Below are 22,294 nucleotides of genomic sequence, written 5' to 3'. Positions count from 1 at the left end.
AGGAGCTCTACGTGGGGGTCTTATATTCTTTGCCCCTCTAAGAAATTGCTTGAACAAAGGATGAGAAAACAATGGTGGGTCACAATCATAGTGAGCCGAAATTGCTGCAGCATGAACCTTAATAGAAGAGAAGGACAAACCTTTGTCCAGTAACTCAGTAAGATATTGAAGAGCCACACTTAAATTAGGCTCAGAAACATCAAAATCCTTTGCTGCACTCAAAAATAAAAATCTCTTCCATTCATCTGCGTACACTTTCCTTGTACTAGGCCTTCTAGCTTCCAAAATAACATTCAAAACTTGCTGTGGAAGTTGAGACCCACTATGGTTCAAAACAGAATATGCCAGGCTGTTAGGTGAAGAGAGTGAAGCTTGACATTGAGCAAATGACTGTCCTCCTGAGACAACAGGTGTGGAATCTAAGGCAAAGGCCATGGAGGCTCCCGTACCAGGCTTCTCAGTAATGGGTACCAATGCTGTCGAGGCCAATCTGGAGCTATCAAAATCATCCTTGGCTTGTCCTGTCTGGCCTTTAGTAGTACCTTTGGGAGGAGAGGCAGAGGTGGAAAGGCATACACATGAAGATTGCTCCAATTGAAAGAAAGAGCATCCACTTTCCAAGCTGTGGGATGAAACCTTTTCGTGCAAAACTTTGGCAGCTGGTGGTTTAGTGGAGAAGCGAACAGATCTATGTCTGGAGTTCCCCATGACACTGTCAATTTCTGAAATACATGAGGATCCAATTTCCACCGTGGGGATCCATAATTGTCTGCTCAACACATCTGCTAAGGAGTTCTGTGCTCCCGCAGAAACCTTGCCTGAAGATTTAGCTGTAAACTGAGAGCAGTCTCCCACAAAATCATTGCTTGCCTGCATAGAGGATAAGAATGTGTCTCTCCTTGCTTGATGATGTACCACATGACAGTTGTGTTGTCTGTTAGAATCAACACCTGCCCTGGAAGAAGTAAATCCTTGAAAGCTATTAATGCAAACTGGACTGCTAACATCTCCTTCAAGTTGATATGTAGATGTTGTAGTCTGGCAGGCCACTTGTCTTGTATCCATTTTCCATTCAGATGAGCTCCCCAAGCTTTGTCTGAGGCATCTGTCGTTAGAATCTGACTCGCCTCTGGCGGGTCACAGAGAGTCCCTTGTTTAGGTGACATTCCTGAGCCCACCACAAAAATTCCTTTTGAATGCAAGGTATTATTTGAATGACCGTGTCCAGATCCTGGCAGTGCTGTGTCCATACATTTTTGAGATACCATTGTAACTTCCTCATATGCAGTTTGGCATTGGGAAGCACCAGAATACAAGATGCCATGAACCCCAAGGCTTGAAGGACTGTCCTTGCAGTCAGCCTGGACTGATGAGACAATTGATGAAAGTAAAGGGAAAGATTCTTTTGTTTGTCCGGGGTCAAAAAGGCCATCTGGGATGCTGTATTCAGTCTTACACCCAGAAAGCACATGTCCTGAGAGGGTACTAGACTGGACTTTATTTCGTTCACAGAATACCCCAGGCATCTTAGCACTGCTATCACATATTCCAAATGATGAAGAAGCTCCCTTCCTTGAGCCAGAATCAGGCAATCGTCCAAATAAGGATAGATCTGTATTCCTTTTAGCCTGAGGAAAGCTATCACGGAGCCAGAACTTTCGTGAACACTCTGGAAGCAGTAGATAAGCCAAAGGGCAATGCAGAGAACTGATAATGAGAAGTCCCAGCCCGAAGCGCAGATACTTCCTGCAACTCAGTCTGATAGGAACATGAAGGTAAGCCTCCTTGAGATCCAAAGTTACCATCCAATAGATCTTTGCCCAGCAGAGGTAAAAGCTGTTGTAACGTCAACATTTGAACTTGGGCATGTCCAGACAAGTGTTGAGGGTAGATAAATCCAAAATTGGTCTCCACGTGTTCCCTTTCGTTGGTACTAGGAACAGGCGAGAATAAAATCCTAGGCCCACTTCTGGCATAGGGACGGCTGTATGGCCCCTATTTGAAGTAACAGAAATTTGTTTGTGAGCCTCTATTCTTTGCTGAGGAGGAACGCCTGGCATGCCTTTGAAAGGAGGCAAGGTATGGAAATAAAACCTGTAACCGTGGTGTATGATATCCAATACCCATCTGTCTTGGGTAATTAAACTCAATTTTCCTTGAAAAGTGCCAACCTTCCTCCCAAGGTGCTGCCAGACGAGAAGGCTCTGGCAGCTGAAAAGGTAGGTCATTGGGTCTGTTCTGAAAGGACTGACCCCTGCCCTCACCAAGACTGTGCAGGTGAACTCCCTGTTCTAGGCCTGAAAGAGCCCTGAGCTCTGCCCCTACCACGCCTAGACCTACCCCTAGACTGGGAATCATAAGAAGGATACGCCCACCCTTGGTAGGCCAATTTCTACTAAACTTCGAGGCTGAACCTGCAAAAATCTTTAACAGTCTGCATAGACTTTCAGCCTTTCAGGTATGGTAAATTTGACTCCCCGGAGAACCAATGGACATGATTGTCAAGGCATCTTTAAAATCCTTGCGTAAAGCCAAAAGGGAATGCTGGAATTGCCAGTGCTCTGATCCTGCAAGAAATCTGAGGTATCTTCAGCAATTTTAAAACCACAGTATGCCACATTGTTACCCACGTTAACCCGCCAAGACTCCCTTTCCCAGCATGGGAAGAACTGCTAGGGGCACATTTTGAAATTTTTGGGGAAAAGGGGATGTTTTGGTAAGTGAAATTGTCCAACTTTTTCCTTTCAAGGAACTAGGAATAGTCTGGAATAGAAACCTTTCCCTTTCCCCTCTATGGCAAACCCTGACACTCTTTTGGAACCGATTTCAACAGAGCCTTTATTCATTTGGCCTGATTTGGCATTCCTGGTCTGACCCGGAAGTGTGGAAGTAAACTTAACCTTGATCAGCTGTAATACCCTTTTCCTGGTTAACAGGAGCCAGTTGCTGAAAATAAGGTTAACTCCGCCAGAGGAGCCATTTCCCCCCTGGTAGGGATTTAGGCCTATGTGGGGTAAAAAAAAAGTGGCTTGGCTGATCAGAGCCTCCTGACCTTCCCACTAAAGCTCCCTTGGAAAATCTCTGAAAAGAAAAATCCTCGGAGGAGTATTGCCATAGAAATTCATGAATCAGGGAAAAGGGCCAATTTTGGCAGGCAAGTTTCAGCTAAACCCTTGGAATGAACCTGCAAAAATCTTTAACAGTTTCAGGTTCCCCTTGTCTTCCTTATTTGAGGCTGAACAGTCTACCAAAAATCAAATCTTCTCCATAGGAGCATTCTTGGCAACAGATTTCCCAGAAAGGGTGTACCTTTACCATGCAAACCTTCCTCACTGGGAAGCCTTGGAATCAAAGGAAGCCTCCAGTGCATCCTAGGAATGTAAGGAAGGGACTAACCTGTTGAATTATTTACCTCCTAATACATATCTTATCAAGAGATTCATCAGTGGTTAGTTTTGAGTTAACTGATCAAGCATAAACTCTTGGTATTGTATCATGTGAAACTGACAGTTTAAAGCTCTAGCTGAGAGAGTAGCTGAAGTGTAGACCTTTTACCCCATCTGTCTAATGACCTTGCTTCCCTTTCAGAAGGGTAGGGTTTTAGCTATGGTGCGGCTACTGCCTTGGGACCCTGGGATATAGTTTCTGGGTCTGCAAGTGGGGCCTTGTAAAGGTGGTGATGAGTATCTGGCACCCTGTAAAATCTGTCTGGTTTGGCAGGGGCTGGGGTAAAGAATCTGGAGCGGAGCAAACATCATTGAAAGCATCATCCACCACAGAGAGAACAGGAGGTATAGCCAAGGGCCTGTGCTGTGGGAGGTGCAGAAAGGTCCTAAGTCTTTTCTGGAGTCTGAAAATCCTGTTGCTGCCATTGGAACTGTTCCCCCATGGGCTGCAAGGTTTCCCCAAAGGAGAATTCTTCTGGTGGGGAAGCAGCTGGAATGGATTCTTCAGCATCAGAATCTTCAAAATTGAAACGGAGCCTCTGGCTGTCAGTTATGTCTGATTCATCAGCAGATCATCAGAGGCACTCAGGTTGCTCTGCCCTAGGTCTCTTCTCTGGGGCTGAGAGGCCCTAATCTGGGTGAGATTGAGATCCTCTAATTAAAGAAATTAAATCTTCTGCACATAAAGCATTTGAGAACTGACGAGGGCCTGGACTGGGGGTTTAACAGGCACTGATTTAGTAGTCTTGGCTGCTTTAGCCTAACCACCTTAATGGACATGGCTGCTGGAGGCCTAGAACCCTCAGCCTGGGGTAGAGACATCCAAGATGGTGTCTGATAAGTCAACCACCGTGGGTCAAAATTTCTGAGGTCGATTCAAGAGTGCCAGGGGCCCAGTTGTAAGAATAGGTTCAGCTGTACTTTGATCAGTTTTCTCGGCTTGCAAACGAGACCTTTTGCTTACCGTGGTTTCACCGAACGTGGAAATGCGGCTTACTAACCTGGTAGATTGTGTCGAGGATCCGCGGCATAATGTACCAAAATCAGACCGAAAAACTGTTCTGCAAGCCCTAAACAAGGATACACAAATATGATTTAAAGGGACGAACAGGCTGCTAAACGTTTCGGGCTAAACAAGGCAGAAACCATGTGGAAATCTTTGAGGTATTGTTTCCACAGGTTAAACAATTGTTAACTTTTCTGACATCGGCTGAGGCAAGAAAAATTCGAGCAGCACTTGCAAGCTCTTGCACGACATCGGCAAAAAGACTGGATAGCGCCGGTCATGCGCTTTGTGCTGGCCCTGAGTCAGAAAACGAAAATGGCCGCTATCTTTATATCGCCGACTGAGCAGGACTACCAGTGTAGGACTCAGCAAGGGATAGACTCTGCGAAATTCACCTCACTTTTCGAATACAGGCAAGCAATTGCAGAATATTACACTTTACCCATACCTATCAATTTTCCCCATCCTTATCAGAAAGGATGAGGATTGAAATTTAGCAGCAGTGAGATCAACTAAAACTATAACAATGGGTCAGGTTTGGGAAGAGTATGAAAACTTAGAAACCTTATATATCCTGCCTTTTTAGGGGTAAGCTGGTCATCAAGAAAACTGCAGGCAGCAACATTCTAAAGCAGGCAGAAAAGGAATAGGTATAGTTTCTGGAAAAATCTTCTGCAACAACTCAGCAGTATTTTCTAAGCGAATGAGAAGCTTCTCCCACTGAAAACAGTGGCACATTCTAGCAAGTCTCAGAGAGAAACCCTAGGTGGGAGAATCAGAAACTAGGCTCTCCTCAGAGTCTGAAACAGAAATCAGAGGAAAAAAAACATCCATCCCAGCATATTCCTTTTCAGATTTAGAATCTTCAGTAAAAGGAACCCCCTCTCATTTACCAGAAACTACTTTACAAGAAGGCTCAACAGCTTGAATGAAATCCTAAGCCAGACAGGATAAACTACTCCTATTCAAAGAAAGGAGTATATACACGATTGTTTTTCATTTTATAGGAAAAATGGCGCAACCATGTTACTAATGGCAGCAACATCTTCCCAATGAATGGGTACAACATTAACACAAGGAAAAACTTCCCTGCTCCTTCTCCCAGGGCTGACAAGAGTGGCTTTCCCTCAGCCACTTAGGAAACCTCAACAGCCACATAGGATGTGGCTAACCCCTGGTCCACAGTAGCTATAGGTGCTACATCAGAAGGAATCCAGGGTAAAAGATACAGTTTTAGGTACAACAATTGCAATAAGAGTCAATTATGTACAAGCAAAGGGATTTAGAAAAGATGGGCCTTGTGGGGAGATGGAGAGGAGATGTGCAAAAGTTGTAGAACACCCAATTAAGTGCAATTCTATTAAAATAAATTACATAAAACAGTCTGAAATAGCAGTTAACATTTTCCGCTGATTCTTATGTACTTATAGCAAGGACCGAGACAGCAGGCTGAAACAGTATGTATATACTCAAGAGTATGTGACTAGGTTACAAGGGGCAAGGAGGGAGTACAAAGGTTTAAACAGTAGTAATGGAGAACAGAATGGTTAGCTTTCAATGACATTTTCTTTGGCCACAATATAAAATCATAAACGTTTCCAACAGCCAGCCCTTCAGTTTGTAGTACTGACTAGCATGTGTACAAGAATCTGAGTCATCCTTGCTGAAGCTGTAAATGCACTAAATCATTTCCACAAATAACCATGAGAAACAAACCATCTTCTGCATTTCATCAACTGCATCTCTGCTTTCAGCAACTGTGGTGTAGTTCTTCATTGCTTCTTCAAATCCTTTCTCCAAATACATTGTCACCTGGGACAGAAAGACATAGTAATTTTAACACATGCAAAATGTTTTCTACAAAACATACAATATAGAACCTGTACTAAAAAAAGAACAATGTTTGTCTATTTCAATAAAAAAAGTTAATGTACTCACCATGACAGTCCATGTTTGTTGTCCATCTCACCTTCATTCTTACTGGCGGTGTTCAGAGCCAATCCTCAGCTCTGACTCAGCCGAATACTAAAGCTCGAAGTCTTACTTGCTCGTGGCTGAACACCTATCCCATAACTGCAGTGGTGTAACCCCCCAGATCTTGTTTGCTGCTAACTACTATAATGTATTTCCATGAATCATACTGCAGAGTACAAATATAGAAGAGTCAATCTCCTTCCCAGAGGATAAAAAACTCCAAGACCTCCAAAAGCCTTGGGCTGGGGGTAGGCGGGAGAGTTGCAAGACTGAAGGGGAGATGGACAACAAACATGGAATATTATGGTGAGTACATAACTTTTGTTATGTTGTCCTAGCTCACCTTCATTTTTACTGGTTGGAACAGCTTCCCTAGCACCATACTTCCTGGGTGGCTCATGACAGTACACTTTTCAGTATAGTGGAACCAAAGGAGGACCTGGCCCTGGAGGCCAAACCCACTTTGTAATGAGCGATAAAGGTATAGGGCCTGGCCCATGTGGCAACTGCGTAAATACTGTCCATTGATAACCTAGGTAGATAGGCAGATGATGTTGCTATGGCTCTTGTAGAATGTCCCCTGACCTTGAAAATTAGCTCTCTTAGTACTGTACATAAGGTGATGCAACTTGAAAGCCAGTTTGAGTGTGTGACCTTAGAAACAGGCAAACTTTTTTTTGCTTCTGAAAAGGAAAAACAATTGGTCAGATTTACTAAAATCCTTGGTTCTGTGTAAATAGAAGCGGAGTTGTCTGTGCACATCTAACTGGTGTAGCTTGTATTCTGCCTTGTTGCCATGATTGGGGAAAAACACTGGCAGCTCAATAGGTTTAGATTAGTCCGAGAACACACTAGGTAATAAAGATGGGTTAGTTTGAAGATGCACTATATACTTATGGAAGATCACGTAAGGAGGTTTGATTGATGGGGCTTGCAGTTGAGCCTCTCCTTGCAGAAGTAATGGCCACTAATAAAATTGTTTTCCACGACAGAAATTTGTGGATCACATGTTGATGAGGGCTCAAAAAGAGGTCAGATAGGCTAGGACAAAATTCAAATCCCATGGTGATAGGGGCTCTTTAATGGGAGGTCTTAGTAAGCAAGTACTTTTTAAAACAGCTTTGTACAATCTGTGGGACATCAAGTTAGGAGTCCAGTCACCCACATGAAAATTAGAAATTGCAGCTAATTGGACTTTCAATGTTCCGCTGCAGAGCTCTGCCAGGAATTCAAGAATAAAGCTGACTGGGGCAGAGAAGGACTCAAGGTCTCTTGATGCAGCCCAGTAGGAGAACCCTTCCATTTACTGGAACATAACCACCTGGTTGAAGCCTTGTGTGAAGATACTAACATTTGTTTCACTGCCGGTGTGAAATTATGAAGCCTGACTAAACATGGAACTGGAGCAGCCATGCTGTCAATTTGAGGGTTTGGAGGGGGGGGGGGGGTGTTCCGGACACATGTCAGAAGGTCTGGAGCTGGGTCAAGAACCCATTGATCCTCCTGAAGATGAAGCCAGAGGAAGGGAAACCAAATCTGACGAGGCCAGTATGGGACAATGAGAATAGCCTACTTCCCAATGACTTTCCTGTAATACCCAAAGTCATACAGAAAAGTAAAGGGAGGAAATAAAGATGTCCAGGGGGCCAGTTGTGTACAAGTGTCCCTTGGTGACTCCCCTGGAAAGGGGACTAGGTCAAAGTAGCTGCTACATTTGGCATTCATGGATGTTGTGAAGGTCTCAGCAAGGCTGGCCCCATTTCTGGAAAAATTATCTTGTTTAAGGGACCACTCGTGAGGCATAAGTATTGCCCTGCTAAGTCTGTCTGCTATCACGTTGGATTTCCCTGGAATGTGCACTGCTACTAGAAAGCACTGGGAACATGTAGCCCATTGCCATACCAGGATTTGGTTCCTCCTTGCTTATGTACCAGACTACCAAATGTCTGAATTGCAACTGTCGCTAATGGAAGAGAGTCCTGAAGTGCTTGCAACGCAAAGAGCACTGCTATCATCTCTAGGACACTTGATGTGCAAATGGGTCTCGTGCTCCTGCCATGTGCCTTAGACCGTCCTTCCCAGATAATGCCTCCCCTTATCTGGGAGGCATCCATGGTCACTGTCACTACAGGTTGCTGTAGGGGAAAAGGGGCAACCTAATGTCACTTGACTGGAAGCAGCCACCATCGAAAATCGTTCTTGAATGACTGATTCTGATATGGAGAGACATGGGGAGTTCTTGAAATGACCACTAAGAAAAAAGGAGCCTCTGCAGAATTCTCATGTGCATCTGGGCTAGGGGAACTATGGTCATCATTGCTGACAGTTTTCACTTTGGTCCTTGGCATAAGGTTGGAAATCTGAGTAGATACTCTCTCCTCTGGTAGCTTTACCATTATGGCAACGGTGTCGAGATCTGCTCCTATAAAAGTAATATGCTAACATGGCAACAAGGCAGATTTTTTTTAATTGATATCCCCAAGTGTGAATAAAGTTGTAATGTGGCTTCTCTTGCCTGTTGTAGTAGATGCTTGATGGTGGCAGTCAGGAGCCAGTCATCTAGGAACAGAAAAGTACAGTTTTGTACCTACCATAAATGTAGATGTCCGAACTGGATAGCATCTGCAGTCATAACAACTGGGTTGTCCTGTCGTCAGGCAGCCCTTCAGTCGGCCGGATTCCAAAGTCCGGGTCAGGCTTCGGCTGATGTCGCACCTCACCCGACGTCATCTCTGTTGGTCTTCGGGTATAAAAGCATCAGCCGACGCCATTTTCCTCAGTGTTTCTTGCCCCAGATGCCAGTAGCCCTCTTGAAGGCTAAAATTTGGATAGATGCCAATGTTTCCAAAAAGATAGAGGTAAACACAAAAATAAGCATGTATGTACATATATACAAACAAATACACCATAAAAGACTCCCCCCCCCCCCCCACCAGCTAGCTATTAGGAGGGTAAACACCCTAGGAGTACCACAGAGGGGAAGGAGGGAGGGTAATCCTGACTGCAGATGCTATCCAGTTCGGACATCTACATTTATGGTAGGTACAAAACTGTACTATGTCCTTCATGGATGCATCTGCAGTCATAACAACTGGGTAGAATACCATAGCCAACTAGGGGAGGAGGATAAAAGTAGATTATGGTGTGTTTAGGATCCCTTGCAGTACAGCAGTGGCAAACCCTGCTCTGGATCTGGAATATAGAGGCAAATTATAATGCTTGGCAAATGTATGCACGGAGGTCCAAGTAGCCGCCTCAATAATGTCTTTGGTTGCCACTCCTCGTAAGAAGGCTGTGGTAGTGGCTGTTGCCCTTGTAGAATGAGGTCTTATGTTCTGTGGAATTGGTTTTCCATGGAAGGAGTAACAGAATCGTATGCAATTTCCTATCCATTTGGAGATTGTCTGTTTGGAAATAGCTTTTCCTTCCCTTCCTGTTGCATAGGCTACAAAAAGTTGGTCAGTCTTTCTGCTATTTTTTGTTCTGTCCAAGTAGTAGCGTAGCTGTCTATGTACATCCAAGGTATGCAGTATTCTTTCCCCTCTGTTTTGTGGGTTGGGAAAGAAGGTAGGTAGGTGGATTGCCTGGTTTAAAGACACTCTGGATACCACCTTAGGCATAAATGTGGGATTAGTCCTCATGGACACTATCTTGGTGGAAGATTAGGAAGGGTTGCACTGCCATTAAGGCCTGTAGTTCTGAAACCCTCCTTGCTGAAGTAATTGCCAGTAGGAAAGCAGTTTTCCATGACAGGTGTTGTAGGTCTGCTGTTGCTGCTGGTTCAAAGGGTGATAGTGTCAACTTTTCTAGCACAAAATTTAAGTCCCAAGCTGGTAATGGTGGTTTCCTTGGAGGTTTTACATTCTTGATTCCTCTGAGGAACTGCCTGAGCAAAGGGTGCGAAAAACAGGTGGATCAAAGCTGTATTCTGCTGAAATAGCTGATGCATGTATCTTGATGGAGGAGTAGGACAGGCCTGAATGAAGAAGTTTGGCCAGATACTCCAGAATGTTAGGCATATCTATGTTTGACACATCTTTTCCTCTTTCCGTACTCCAAATGACAAACCTTTTCCATTTTCCAGCATAGTTCCTTCTTGTTGAAGGTCTGCGTGCTTCAAGAATAATGTCTTTAACTCTTTGGGAAAGTTCTGGATTAGCTGCTGCTATGTGATGTTCCATGCAGTCAGTTGCAATGTTTTTAGGTTTGGATGTATGATGCTGTAGTTGTTCTGAGTTAACATCAAAGGCATCGGGGGTATTGGCCACATATTGTTCCGAGACATGCTCCTCAGCAGTGGGTACCACTGTTGTCTTGGCCAGTTTGGAGCTATCAGGATTATCCTTGGACGTTCTTCCTTGATTTTCAGTAGTACTTTGTGTATCAAGGGAAGAGGTGGGAATGCATATGCTGTTAGGCCTTTCCAGCTGAAGGAGAGCGAATCCACTTTCCATGCAAGTGGGTGGAATGTCCTTGTGCAGAACTTTTTGAGCTGGTGATTGAGAGGTGATGCGAATAGATCTGAGGCATTCCCCATTTCTTTGAGATGGTCTTGAAGATGTCCGGGTGCAGCTTCCATTCGTGGGCATCCGATGTGGTTCTGCTTAATATGTCTGCTAGAGTATTTTCTTTCCGGTACAAATATTGCCTGTAACTGGATGTTGTAGCTGAGTGCCAGGGTCCACAGCTCCAAAGTCATTCTGCATAGGGGTATGAATGAGTGCCTCCCTGTTTGTTGATGTACCACATGACTGTGGTGTTGTCTGTCCTTATCATCAACTGGCCCTCTTGGAGAAATGGTTTGAACTTTTGGATTGCCAGTTTTACTGCCAGCATTTCTTTTAGGTTGATGTGCAGGTGAAGTTGATCCTGTGTCCACAATCCTTGCACGCATTTGTCCAGCATGTGGGCCCCCATCCTAGGTCTGAAGCGTCTGTTGTGATGGTCTGGCTTGCTTGACATCTGCGAAAGGGTAGGCCTGGGTTTGACTGACATGCCTGAGCCCACCATAGGAACTCCTGCTTTAAGCATGGAATTAGTGGGATTTCTGTTTCTAGGCTGTGTCTGTGTTGGGACCATAAATTCTTTAGGTACCACTGTAGTTTTCTCATATGTAGTCTGGCAAATGGGACCAAGATTATGCATGATGCCATGAAGCCCAAGGCCTGCAGTACTTTTCTTGCTGTTAACTTGTTCAGTTTTGTTAGTGCCAAGAAGTAAAGAGGAAGTTCTTTTTGTTTTTCTGTAGTCAGGAATGCCATTTGTTTTACTGTGTCCAATTCCGCGCCCAAGAATGTCCTCGTTTGGGATGGTATCAGCCTTGACTTTTGTAAATTGACTGTGTATCCCAGTGCTTGTAGCAAGTAAATGACCCTTTGTAAATCTGTTGTCAGCTTGCTTTTGTTGTCCCCTTGTAGCAGGCAGTCGTCCAGGTATGGGTAAATTTGAATTCCCTGTAGTCTGCAATGGGCGATTACTGATGCCAGGCATTTTGTGAATACTCTGGAGGCAGTAGATAACCCAAAGGGCAATGCTGAGAATTGATAGTGCTCTGATCCTGCAAGAAATCTGAGGTATCTTCTGCAGATTGGTCGAATGGGGACGTGCAGGTATGCCTCCTTGAGATCTAGAGTTACCAGCCAAGACTCCTTGCCCAGCATGGGAAGAAGTTGCTGTAGGGTCAGCATTTTGAATTTTGGGACAATGATGTATGTATTTAAGGTGGACAGGTCGAGAATTGGTCTCCAACTTTTTTCCTTTCTTGGAACTAGGAATAGTCTGGAGTAGAACCCCTTTCCTTGCTCTGCTGTTGGCACTCTTACCACAGCTCTCATGTTTGCTAACTCCATTATCTGTTGTAGTGCCTCTGTTTTTTGATTTGGAGGTAGATTTGGCATTCCTCTTTTGACTGGTAAAGTGTGGAAGTGAAACCAGTAACCTTGATCTATGGTTTGTAAAATCCACTTGTCTTTTGTTATGTAGTGCCAGTTCTTTGAAAATAAGGTTAACTTTCCGCCTAGAGGAGCTGCTATTTGTTCCCTGGTAGGCGGATTTAGGATTAAGTCACTGTGGTTGTGCAGATGTAGTGGCAGTGGTTGTGTCTGTGCCTCTGTTACCTTGCCACTGTCGTCCTCTGTAGGCACCTCCTCTGGATTGGTTTCTTCCTCTGGAACGTCTATTCCTGCCCCTTTGAAATTTTGTGGAGTCAGGAAAGGACCAATTTTTGGCAGGCCAGTTCCTGCTAAACCTTGGGGGTTGAACCTGCAAGAAATCTTTAACCGTTTGAACAGATTTTGCCTTTTCTTCCATTTTCTTCATAACCTGCTGGGCAGGTGTACCAAACAAACTTGTCTTATCCATAGGAGCATCTAGCAACTTAGCTTTAACATGATCCGGTAAAGCTTGCTCCTTTAGCCATGCATGCCTTCTTATCACTGTGCCAGTCATGGCTGATCTAAATGAAGCCTCCAGTGCATCATAGCCACATTTTAAAGAATGGTTGCTAACCTGTTGTATGTTATTTACCATTTCTAATACATATTTCTTATCAAGAGATTCATCAGTGGTTAGTTTTTTAGTTAACTGATCAAGCATAAACTCTTGGTATTGTATCATGTGAAACTGACAGTTTAAAGCTCTAGCTGAGAGAGTAGCTGAAGTGTAGACCTTTTTACCCCATCTGTCTAATGACCTTGCTTCCCTTTCAGAAGGAATAGGGTTTTTAGCTATGGTCGCGGCTACTGCCTTGGGACCCTGAGATATAGTTTCGGGGTCTGCAAGTGGGGCCTTGTAGAGGTGGTGATGAGTATCTGGCACCCTGTAAAATCTGTCTGGTTTGGCAGGGGCTGGGGGTAAAGAATCTGGAGCGGAGCAGACATCATTGAAAGCATCATCCACCACAGAGAGAACAGGAGGTATAGCTAAGGGCCTGTGCTGTGGGAGGTGCAGGAAGGTCCTAAGTCTTTTTCTGGAGTCTGAAAAATCCTGTTGCTGCCATTGGAACTGCTCTCGCATGGCATGTAAGGTTTCCCCAAAGGAGAATTCTTCTGGTGGGGTAGCAGCTGGAATGGATTCTTCAGCATCAGAATCTTCAAAATTGGAGAAAGGAGCCTCTGGCTGGTCAGTTATGTCTGATTAGTCAGCAGAATCATCAGAGGACACTGGCTCAGGGGCTCTGCCCTAGGTCTCTTTCTGGGGCTGAGAGGCCCTGTCTGGGTGAGATTGAGATCCTCTAATTAATGAAATTAAATCTTCTGCCAAAGTAAGCATTTGAGAACTAGAAGAGGGCCTGGTTGTGGGAGGTTTAACAGGCACTGTCTTAGTAGTCTTGGCTGCTTTAGCCCTGGCGAAGGCCTTAATGGACATGGCTGCTGGAGGCCTAGCAGCACCACGTGCTGGGGTAGAGACATCCAAGGGAATGGTGTCTGATAAGTCAGTGGCAACCACCGTAGTGGATAAAATTTCTGAGGCCGATTCAAGAGTGGTAGCAGGGGCCTCAGTTGTAGAGATAGGTTCAGCTGTACTTTGATCAGTTTTCTCGGTTTCGGCCGAAACCGAGACACTCGCGTTTGCTTAACCATGGTTTCGGCGAAACCGCGGACCGCGGTGTCGGTCTTTATCTTTGCGTTTTTCGGCAGATTGGGTAGCCGGGGGATCCCACGGCATAATGTACGCAAAACCAGAACCGAAACACTGTTCAGCAAACTCCGACCGACGCCTAAGCGTTCATCGGTTGAAAGAAGCACAGGGCGAACAGGCTGCTACGTCGTGGGCTGGGCCTAAACAAGGCAGACAGTAAGAGTGGAAATCTTTATGAGGTATTTGTTTCCCACAGGTTAAACAATTATTAACTTTTTCTGACATCGGCTGAGGCAAGAAAGAGTCCCCAACGGGGTACTTAGCTTTAGAAGTCTTCGAAGTAGTATTCGGTAGAAGTAATCTCTGGATCCGACCGACCGGCACTTGCGAACAGCTTCTGCTTCGGGCGCCACGCGGCAAGAAAGACTGAGGAAAATGGCGTCGGCTGATGCTTTTATACCCGAAGACCAACAGAGATGACGTCGGGTGAGGTGCGACATCAGCCGAAGCCGGACCCGGACTTTGGAATCCGGCCGACTGAAGGGCTGCCTGACGGCAGGACAACCCAGTTGTTATGACTGCAGATGCATCCATGAAGGACATCACCTGGAATCCCATTCATCTCAATTGAGCTAAGACTACTGTCATGCATTTGAACACTCTGGGGGCTGTAGTGAGACCAAAGGGCAGAGCTCTGAAATGGTAATAACTGGCTTCCAGCCGAAAGCACAAAGGACTCCTTGATGGCCTGTCCATTTTGATATGGTAGTACGCATCCTGGGAGATTTAAGCACATCCAATTGCCTTTCCCTAAAAAGGGAAAAATAGACTGCAGTGTCAACATTCCAAACTTTGACTGCTTTACAAATTAGTTTAGTTTGCAGAGATCCAAGATACGTCTCCAGTCCCATTTTTTTCGGTACTAAAGAATCAAGTTCCGAATCCTATTCGGTCTGCGGGGACTCTGGATGACTTTTTTCCAGCAACTTTTGAATCTCTATAGCTGCCTGTTCCCTTTGACTGGGTGGAACGTCTGGGAATTTTCTGACGTGTGGAACGGGAAGGCAAAAAGAGATGGAGTAACCTCTAGATATCGCACTTTGTACCCGGAAGCCTGTCAAGAGATCACAAGACAAGTGGGTACAAAGATAAACGTCCCTAGACTGCCTCCAGGATGGCAGGCAGGCCTCCTTTCAGGGGCACTGGAAGGGTCGGCCGTGAAAGGAGTAACGGTCACCCTGATTATGGGGACCCCTCTGCCACGTTGACAATGTCTACCATTACTACTTCCCCTCTGCCCCTGGGGAAGGATTCACTGCGCGTCTTGGAAAACGCCCTGGGATTTTTTGAACCACATTTTACCACCCTTCTAACCCTTAGGATAGGGTCTGGAAGGTACGGAAAAACGTACTCCAATGGCAGAGAGTTTTCCCTTCCTGCTCACATCTGGTGAGTGTATCTGACTTTTGGTCAGAAGAGTGAACCATCAAAAGGGGCGTAGACAAAGGTAGACTTGATTACACAAGCATATCTAGGAGTGTTTCCTTAGGGAAACCCCTGAACCCGCTGCCCTGCTCGCTCCATCTGCTGCGTAAAAAGTCAATCTCATGGAGTGCACTACAGAATTTGAGGTGAACAGCTGAGAGGATAACTTACCTGAAACCCCTGCAGCTAATGTTCCTTAAAGAGCATCTCCCAACTCTTCCAGATCTCTGAAGAGTAGTGAAGTGCGTTTTAGTTCAGCGATCTAAGGGCAAAAGTCGATGACAAAAAATATACTTCCCATATCAGTCCATTTCGTAAAGTTCCTTCTTACTGGCTGCTGCCAACACTTACATCTACAGGGACTCCTTTTGTAAGATTCTTCTGTCTGTTGGGGCTGTAATAAATTTGGCCTCAGAGGGACTGGTTCCATTGCATCCAGTGACTCACACCTTTCGACTAATTCAAGGAGTTCGTTGAAAGACAAGACATCCAGGTGGCTGAAGGTTGAGATCTAAAGGCCTTCAGGTACACAACTCCCATCAGAAGGGTTGACGGGCTTCCGGTTGCCTCAGTTTATAAAGATTTCTAGGATATCCACAAAGGAGATTTCTTCAGAGGGCAACCATGGGGACCCTCCTAACTCAAAGGTCAGGGTCCGAGGTGACCAACTCGTCTGGTGAGTCCAGGTGCTTCCTTTTGCAGTCTCTTCTAGGGAGCCTCCTCAGAAGGGTATTCTGGAGAGGTCTCAGGAGACTTATTCGCCCAATGGGGCACCCTGAAAACCGGAATCTCTACTGTCCTGTGGTTGGGTTGGTGCAGAGACGGAAGCTGGTGCTTTACGGGGAAGGATGACAGTACCCTTGTGTAGAGCTATTGGGGGGGGGGGCAGCACACTCATCAGCTCAAAAGCCATTACCCCTGGCTCAGAGGACATCTCCGGTTCCGAAGAAGCAGAGGGAATACCCGGTGCCAAAGTGGCCCACTCCAAATCTGATGTAGGAGCCAAGGTCACCCGTGACGAAGCCCCAAGAGGCAAGTCTCTGGTCGAGTGTCCCCTCTGGACCCGACCGGAGAGCTTCGGCTCTGACATCTAGGATGGCACCGAAGAGGTCTGAGCTAGTCTCTGCATCGAAGATTCTACCACAATGGGTACTAAACATTCTGGCTCTGATGTTTCAGCTTGGCTCAGAGGAGAAACGGACGTGGACAAAGACCTTTACTGGCTCCAGAACAGACTAGGGTTAAGAGAAGAGAAGTTTTGCCAGCGCTGGCAACTTCAGTAGTCTGCACACCACCCTATTCCACATCGTCTGACTCCTGGAGGACAAGGTAGGCGAGCGAGATCTGTATAAAATGGGAGACCTCAAAGTAGGGGAGACTGGTAAAAATTCCGGAAAAGGGCTCCGAACCGGAGGCTCTCTGCTCCAAAATCTGTAGAGCCAAGGAGTTTGGTTTGTCTGATCAAGAAGGTCTCTGATCCTACTGGGTTGTTTTTGCTGTCTTCTCTGGCAGTTCCAAATGGCCAGAAGATTATGATCTCTTGGTCAGTTTGTCAGTTTTGGATGGAGACAGGCTTACTGGAGGTGCTCTGACTTTCTAAACTTTCAAAGAAAGGAGATTGCAGAAGCTCTCTTACAATAAGTGCTTTTCCTTTCTAGTAAAATTCTAGAGCTAAACGAATGGCAGAAGGTGCATGTTTCTTGCAAATGGATGATGGATGACTCCAAGACAGTACACACAGATACTATGACCATCGGTCAAGGAGATTTTCTGGGAGCACTTCTGACATTTCTTAAACCCGGATTTGCTTGGCTTCTTTAGACATTATGGCGCAAAAAGTTACAACTATTTTTCTATAAATGCAAACCACACACTGAAGTGATCAAAAACACAGGAAAAAAAGCTTATATTAATATCTATATATAAACTAACAGTGCACACCACTCTGATAAATCTAAGTTATTATAAAGAAAGCAAAGGAAAAGTACAGTTGTGTACACTTACCATAAATGTATATGTTAGAGTGTATTCACTGTTGCAGTCATCACATTTGGGGTATCCTGCCAGGGATAGCCTTCAGTTGGCCCGAATACTAGAGGCTTTAGTATTTCTGCGTTGGTTGCTGTCGCTCCAGGACTGATGTCAGCTAGTCAGTGGTACAAAAATCAGGAAGCAGACGCCATTACATCAGTTTTTCTTGCCCTGTCAACAGTCCCCCAAATAGGGAGCTAGGTTATGGTGGAACCACCAGCAGAAAGTAAATACCAAAAATTCCCTGTAAGGAGAGAGGAAGAGACAGACAAGGGGGGCAGAGGGAGGAAAACCAGGACTGCAACAGTGAATACACTACAACATCTACATTTATGGTAACTGTACACAACTGCACTATGTTAGTGTTTCACTGTTACAGTCATCACATTTGGGTCTATTCCCAAAGTTGAAGAAAAGGGTGGAAGTCAAGAAGACTGTACTGGCTAGGATGCCCTGCAAGACTGTGGGTGGCAAAGCCTGTCCTGGATTTGGAAAAGATAGGCAGGTGGTAATGCTTGGATATTAACAGATGTCCCATGCTGCAGCCTCCAGGATGTCCCTGGTGGCAAGCCCTCTGAGAAAAGCTGCAGAGGTGGAGACTGCCCTGGTGGAATATGTCCTGACCCCCTTTGGGGGTGGTTTCTCGTGATGTTTGTAGCAGAAATAGATGCAGTGTGCTATCCATTTGGAGATTGATTGCTTGGATATGGCCTTGCCCTCTGCCCCTGCTGCAAAGCTGACTAGCAATTGATCAGTTTTTCAAAAGGATGTAGTCCTGTCCAGATAAAATCTGAGCAGTCTGTGCACATCTAGAGTGTGCAGAATCCTTTCCCCCTTGTTTTGTGGGTTAGGGAAAAAGGTGGGCAAATGTATGGATTGGTTGAGAGCCACACTGGACAACATTTTAGGCATGAAGGAGGGGTTAAGTCCTGAGTGAGACTGTCAGCATGGAAAATGAAGGGCTCTACAGCCAAGAATGCTTGTAGCTCTGATACTCTTTCTAGCTGAAGTGATGGCAAGGCGGTCTTCCACAAGAGAAATTTTAACTCTGAGGGGTAGGCTGAGATTTCAAACACAAAGGTAATGTCTCAAGCTGTGGTAGAAGCTCTTCTGGGTGGCTTTAAGTTGTTAGCCCCTCTTAGGAACTGTTTCATAGAGTGTGAGAAGAGAGGTGGCTCTGTGCTGTAATGAGCAGAGATGGCAGAGGCATGAATTTTAATCTTAGAGAAGGACAGACTCCTGTGTAGTAGGTCTGCCAGGTAATCCGGGATGAGAAGTAGTGAGTGCTGTGCCGTTGCAGCTCCCTTAGCCTGGATCCAGGTGCAAAACCTTTTCCGCTCGTCAGCATAGGATTTATCTGGCCTCACTTATAACATCTAGGACATTTGCTTAGGCTGGCAGCTTGAGGATTGGTCAAGGAATAAGCCAGGCTGCTAGGTTGACTGTCTGCAATTAGGAATGCATGAATCCTCCATTCCTCTGGGTCAGGAGTGTTGGGATCTGAGGTAGGTGCCACGGTGGCAAGGGGACAGGCTGCACAGTGGGTACCAGTTCTGGCGTGGCCAGTCTGATGCAATCAGGATTGCCCTTTTTCTCCTCCCTTATTGAGCAGTACCCCTCAACACGAGTGGTAGTGGGGGAAATGCATAGACCGAGGTTTATCCTCTGGAAGGACAGAGCATACACTTTCCAGGCCTTGCTGTGAGGTTCCCTGGTGCAGAATTGTCTGAGCTGATTGGAGTGGGAGTCAAAGAGGTCGACCTTCGGGGTGCCCCATTTGTGGGTTACAAGGGTGAAGGTTCTGTGGTCTAGCTGCCACTCATGTGGGTCTAGCAGGTTTCTGCTTACGTTGTCTGCCAGAGTGTTTAGACAGCCTAGCAGGAAATGTGCTAGCAGGTGTAGCTGCATGGCTGAGGCAATGTGCCAAAGGGTCATGGCGAAGCTGCAGAGGATAAGAGTGAGTCCCTCCCTGCTTGCTGATATACCACATCACTGTGGTCTGTTTTGATCAGTAGAAGCCCTGGGGAGAGCAGGGGTCTGAAGGTTATCAGGGTGTGCTTTTTGGTTGATGTGCAGATGTATTTGATTTGGGCTTCAGTGGCCCTGAATGCACCTGCTGTCCAAGTGTGCACCCCAGGCACAATCTGATGCATCTGTGGTGAGGGTCAGTACGGTGTGGGGTTGCGAGACAGGAAGTCCCTTGCTGTGGTTACAAGCTGCTGCCCACCAAAGAAAATGTTTCCTTAGACAAGCTATCATTGGTATGAGAGTTTCCAGGTCTTGAGAGAGTGTGGACACCAAAGGCTTTTTAGGTACCATTGCAGTTTCCTCATATGCAGTCTGGCATATGGAATGAGTAGGATGCAGGAGGCCATGAACCCTAGAGCTTGCAGGACTTTACTTGCGGATAACTGGGTTCTGGTGGCTAGTTGAGAGAAGTAGCCTGTCACATAGGCTTGCTTTTCTGGAGTAAGGAATGCCATCTGGGATGCTGTGTCCAAGCTTGCTCCCAGGAATACAATTTTGTGTGTGGAGGACTAGTTTTGATTTCTTTTCATTGACAGTATATCACAGGGAGGTCAGAAAGTCCTTTATAAAAGTAAGGTGCTGTAACTGCTTTTCCTGACTGTCTGAAAAAGGCAGTCGTTTAAGTATGGGTAAATCTGAATATTTCTTTGTCTGCAAAAAGCAATGGCGGGAGCCAGGCATTTTGTGAAAAAACTGGGAGCAGTGGATAAGCCAAAGGGAACCACAGAGAACTAAAAGTGTACAGATCTTGCCTTGAAACGTAGATACTTCCTGTACGATTCCCTGATTGGGATGTGTAGGTAGGCCTCTTAGGTCTATGGTGGCTAACCAAGCATTCTTGGAAAGCACTGGTAGAAGCTGCTGGAGAGGGAGCATTTTGAATTTTGGTATCACCAGAAAGGTGTTAAGAATGGATAGAGGATGGGGTGCCATGTGCCCTCTTTTCTAGGTACCAGGGGGTGTCTGGAGTAGAAACCTTGGCCTGTTCTGCAGGAACATGCTGTACTGCCCTCATGAAGAGCAGGGAAAGGGCTTGTTTTTTGGCCTCTGCCCACTGGCTTCTGGGAAGATCTGAGAACCCTAATGGGGGGGGGGGGGTGGATTTGTATCCTTGGGACACTGTTGAGGACCCATTGGTCGTTGGTAATAGTGGCCCAGTTGCTTGTGTGGAACGAGTTTTCTTCCTATGGGCACAAGCAGGTGGGCAGAAGTAAGGGGTGGAAGTGTAAAGTCAATGTGAGTTCTTACCATTAGGGGATGGCTTTACACTCCCCATTTTTGAAGAGGAGGAACTCCATTGCTTAGATCTTTACAATCCCTGGGGCTACTGTTGGGGGGGGGGGGGGTCTGCTTTCCCTGGGTCTGAGCTGAGCTTGCCTGGAGGGGGCAGGAAAGGACCAGTGTTTGGAGGAGCAATGCCTACTGAACCTCTGAGGCTGGACCTGTAAGAAGTCTGTCTGCAAAGATTTAGCTTTTTCTTCCATCTTTAAGAAGTCTTCTGTTTTGTGCCAAATAAGTTGCCTTTGTTCAAGGGTGTGTCCAATAATTTGGATTTGACATGGTCTGGCAAGGTCTGTTACTTAAGCCAAGCATGCCTTCTAAGGACAGAACCAGCGACTGCTGCCCTGCAAGACGCTTCTAGGGTGTCAAAACCACATTGCAAGGTGTGCTTAGTTACTTGACTTGCAGAATATGCCTTAACTCTTAATTCTTTAATTTTCTGCACAAGCAGGTAAGGAATATTTTTTTGTTTGAGGAGTTCCATGGTATCCTGCTGATATTTCAGCACGTGGAACTGAATTCAATGCTCTCATAGGAAGAGTAGCAGATGTGTATACTTTTTACCCCCATCTGTCTAAAGCTCAAGAATCCCCATCTGAGGGGGTGGATTTCATATCTGAACTTCCTTTAAGTCCTTGAGAGAGGACCTTTGGGTCAGCAATACGATTTTTGAAAATAAATTTGAGAGAGTCAGGGACTCCAATACCAGTCATGTTTTCTGGGAGCAGGAGGAAGCGTGTCCGGAGTCCAACTGGATTCCATAAAATCATCCACAACATCCAAGACAAGAGGAATGGGCCAAAAATCTGTGCTGTGGTAGATCCAATAATTCCCTGAATCTCTTACTTGACTGAAGATAGTCCTGACATTCCCATTGGAAATGCTCCCTTAAAGCACGAGGGGTTTTCCCAAACGAAAAATCCTCTGGTGGAGAGGCAGAAGGAAAGTACAGCTGTGTACACTTACCATTTTAAGTGTATTCACTGCTGCAGTCATTACATTTGGGTTATCAGCTTGCAGGTGTAGCCCTCAGTCAGCCTGATTAACAAAGTCTTGAGACAGTTTTCCATTGGGGGAGTCTTACTACTCCCAGATTTGGGTGCGGAAACCCCCCACTGCTTAGTCTTGTGTCTCCCCTGAGACTGAAACCTCTGGTTTCTGCTGTCTGGGTTTGGCTTGAAAAAACCTGGAAGGGGCCGGAAAGGACCAATTCTTAGAGGGCCAGTGCCTACTAAATCTAGGAGACTGAACTTGTAAGAAATCTTTAACAATTTCCATAGATTCAGGTTCATCTTCCATCTTTTTACAAACATCCTCAGCTTTGTTGCCAAACACATGGTCCTGATTTAAGGGAGCATCCAACAGTTTAGCCTTAACATGATCAGGCAAAGATTGCTCCTTAAGCCAAGCATGCCTGCTGAGCACTGACAAGAGGCCTCTAATGAATCAAATCCACACTGCAAAG

General features: G+C 45.7%; 1 protein-coding gene across 1 annotated transcript in view; it reads right to left on the bottom strand.

Moving 5' to 3' along the window:
- Positions 1-1,847: 1,847 nt before the first annotated feature.
- Positions 1,848-22,294, bottom strand: part of CD63 (CD63 molecule) — a 355,549-nt gene continuing 335,102 nt past the window's right edge. The window contains exons 5-6 of the mRNA XM_044083718.1: positions 6,169-6,264; positions 1,848-1,859 (exon numbers count right to left, since the gene is read on the bottom strand). Coding sequence (XP_043939653.1) covers positions 1,848-1,859; positions 6,169-6,264 — 108 coding nt within the window. The remainder of the gene's footprint in view (positions 1,860-6,168; positions 6,265-22,294) is intronic.

Source organism: Protopterus annectens, chromosome 9.part0 (assembly GCF_019279795.1).
Source record: "Protopterus annectens isolate FY-2018-M chromosome 9.part0, PAN1.0, whole genome shotgun sequence".
NCBI classification, from domain to species: Eukaryota; Metazoa; Chordata; order Ceratodontiformes; family Protopteridae; genus Protopterus; species Protopterus annectens.
The sequence above is the reverse complement of the archived record's forward strand: the minus strand, read 5'-3'. Positions and strand labels throughout refer to the sequence as shown.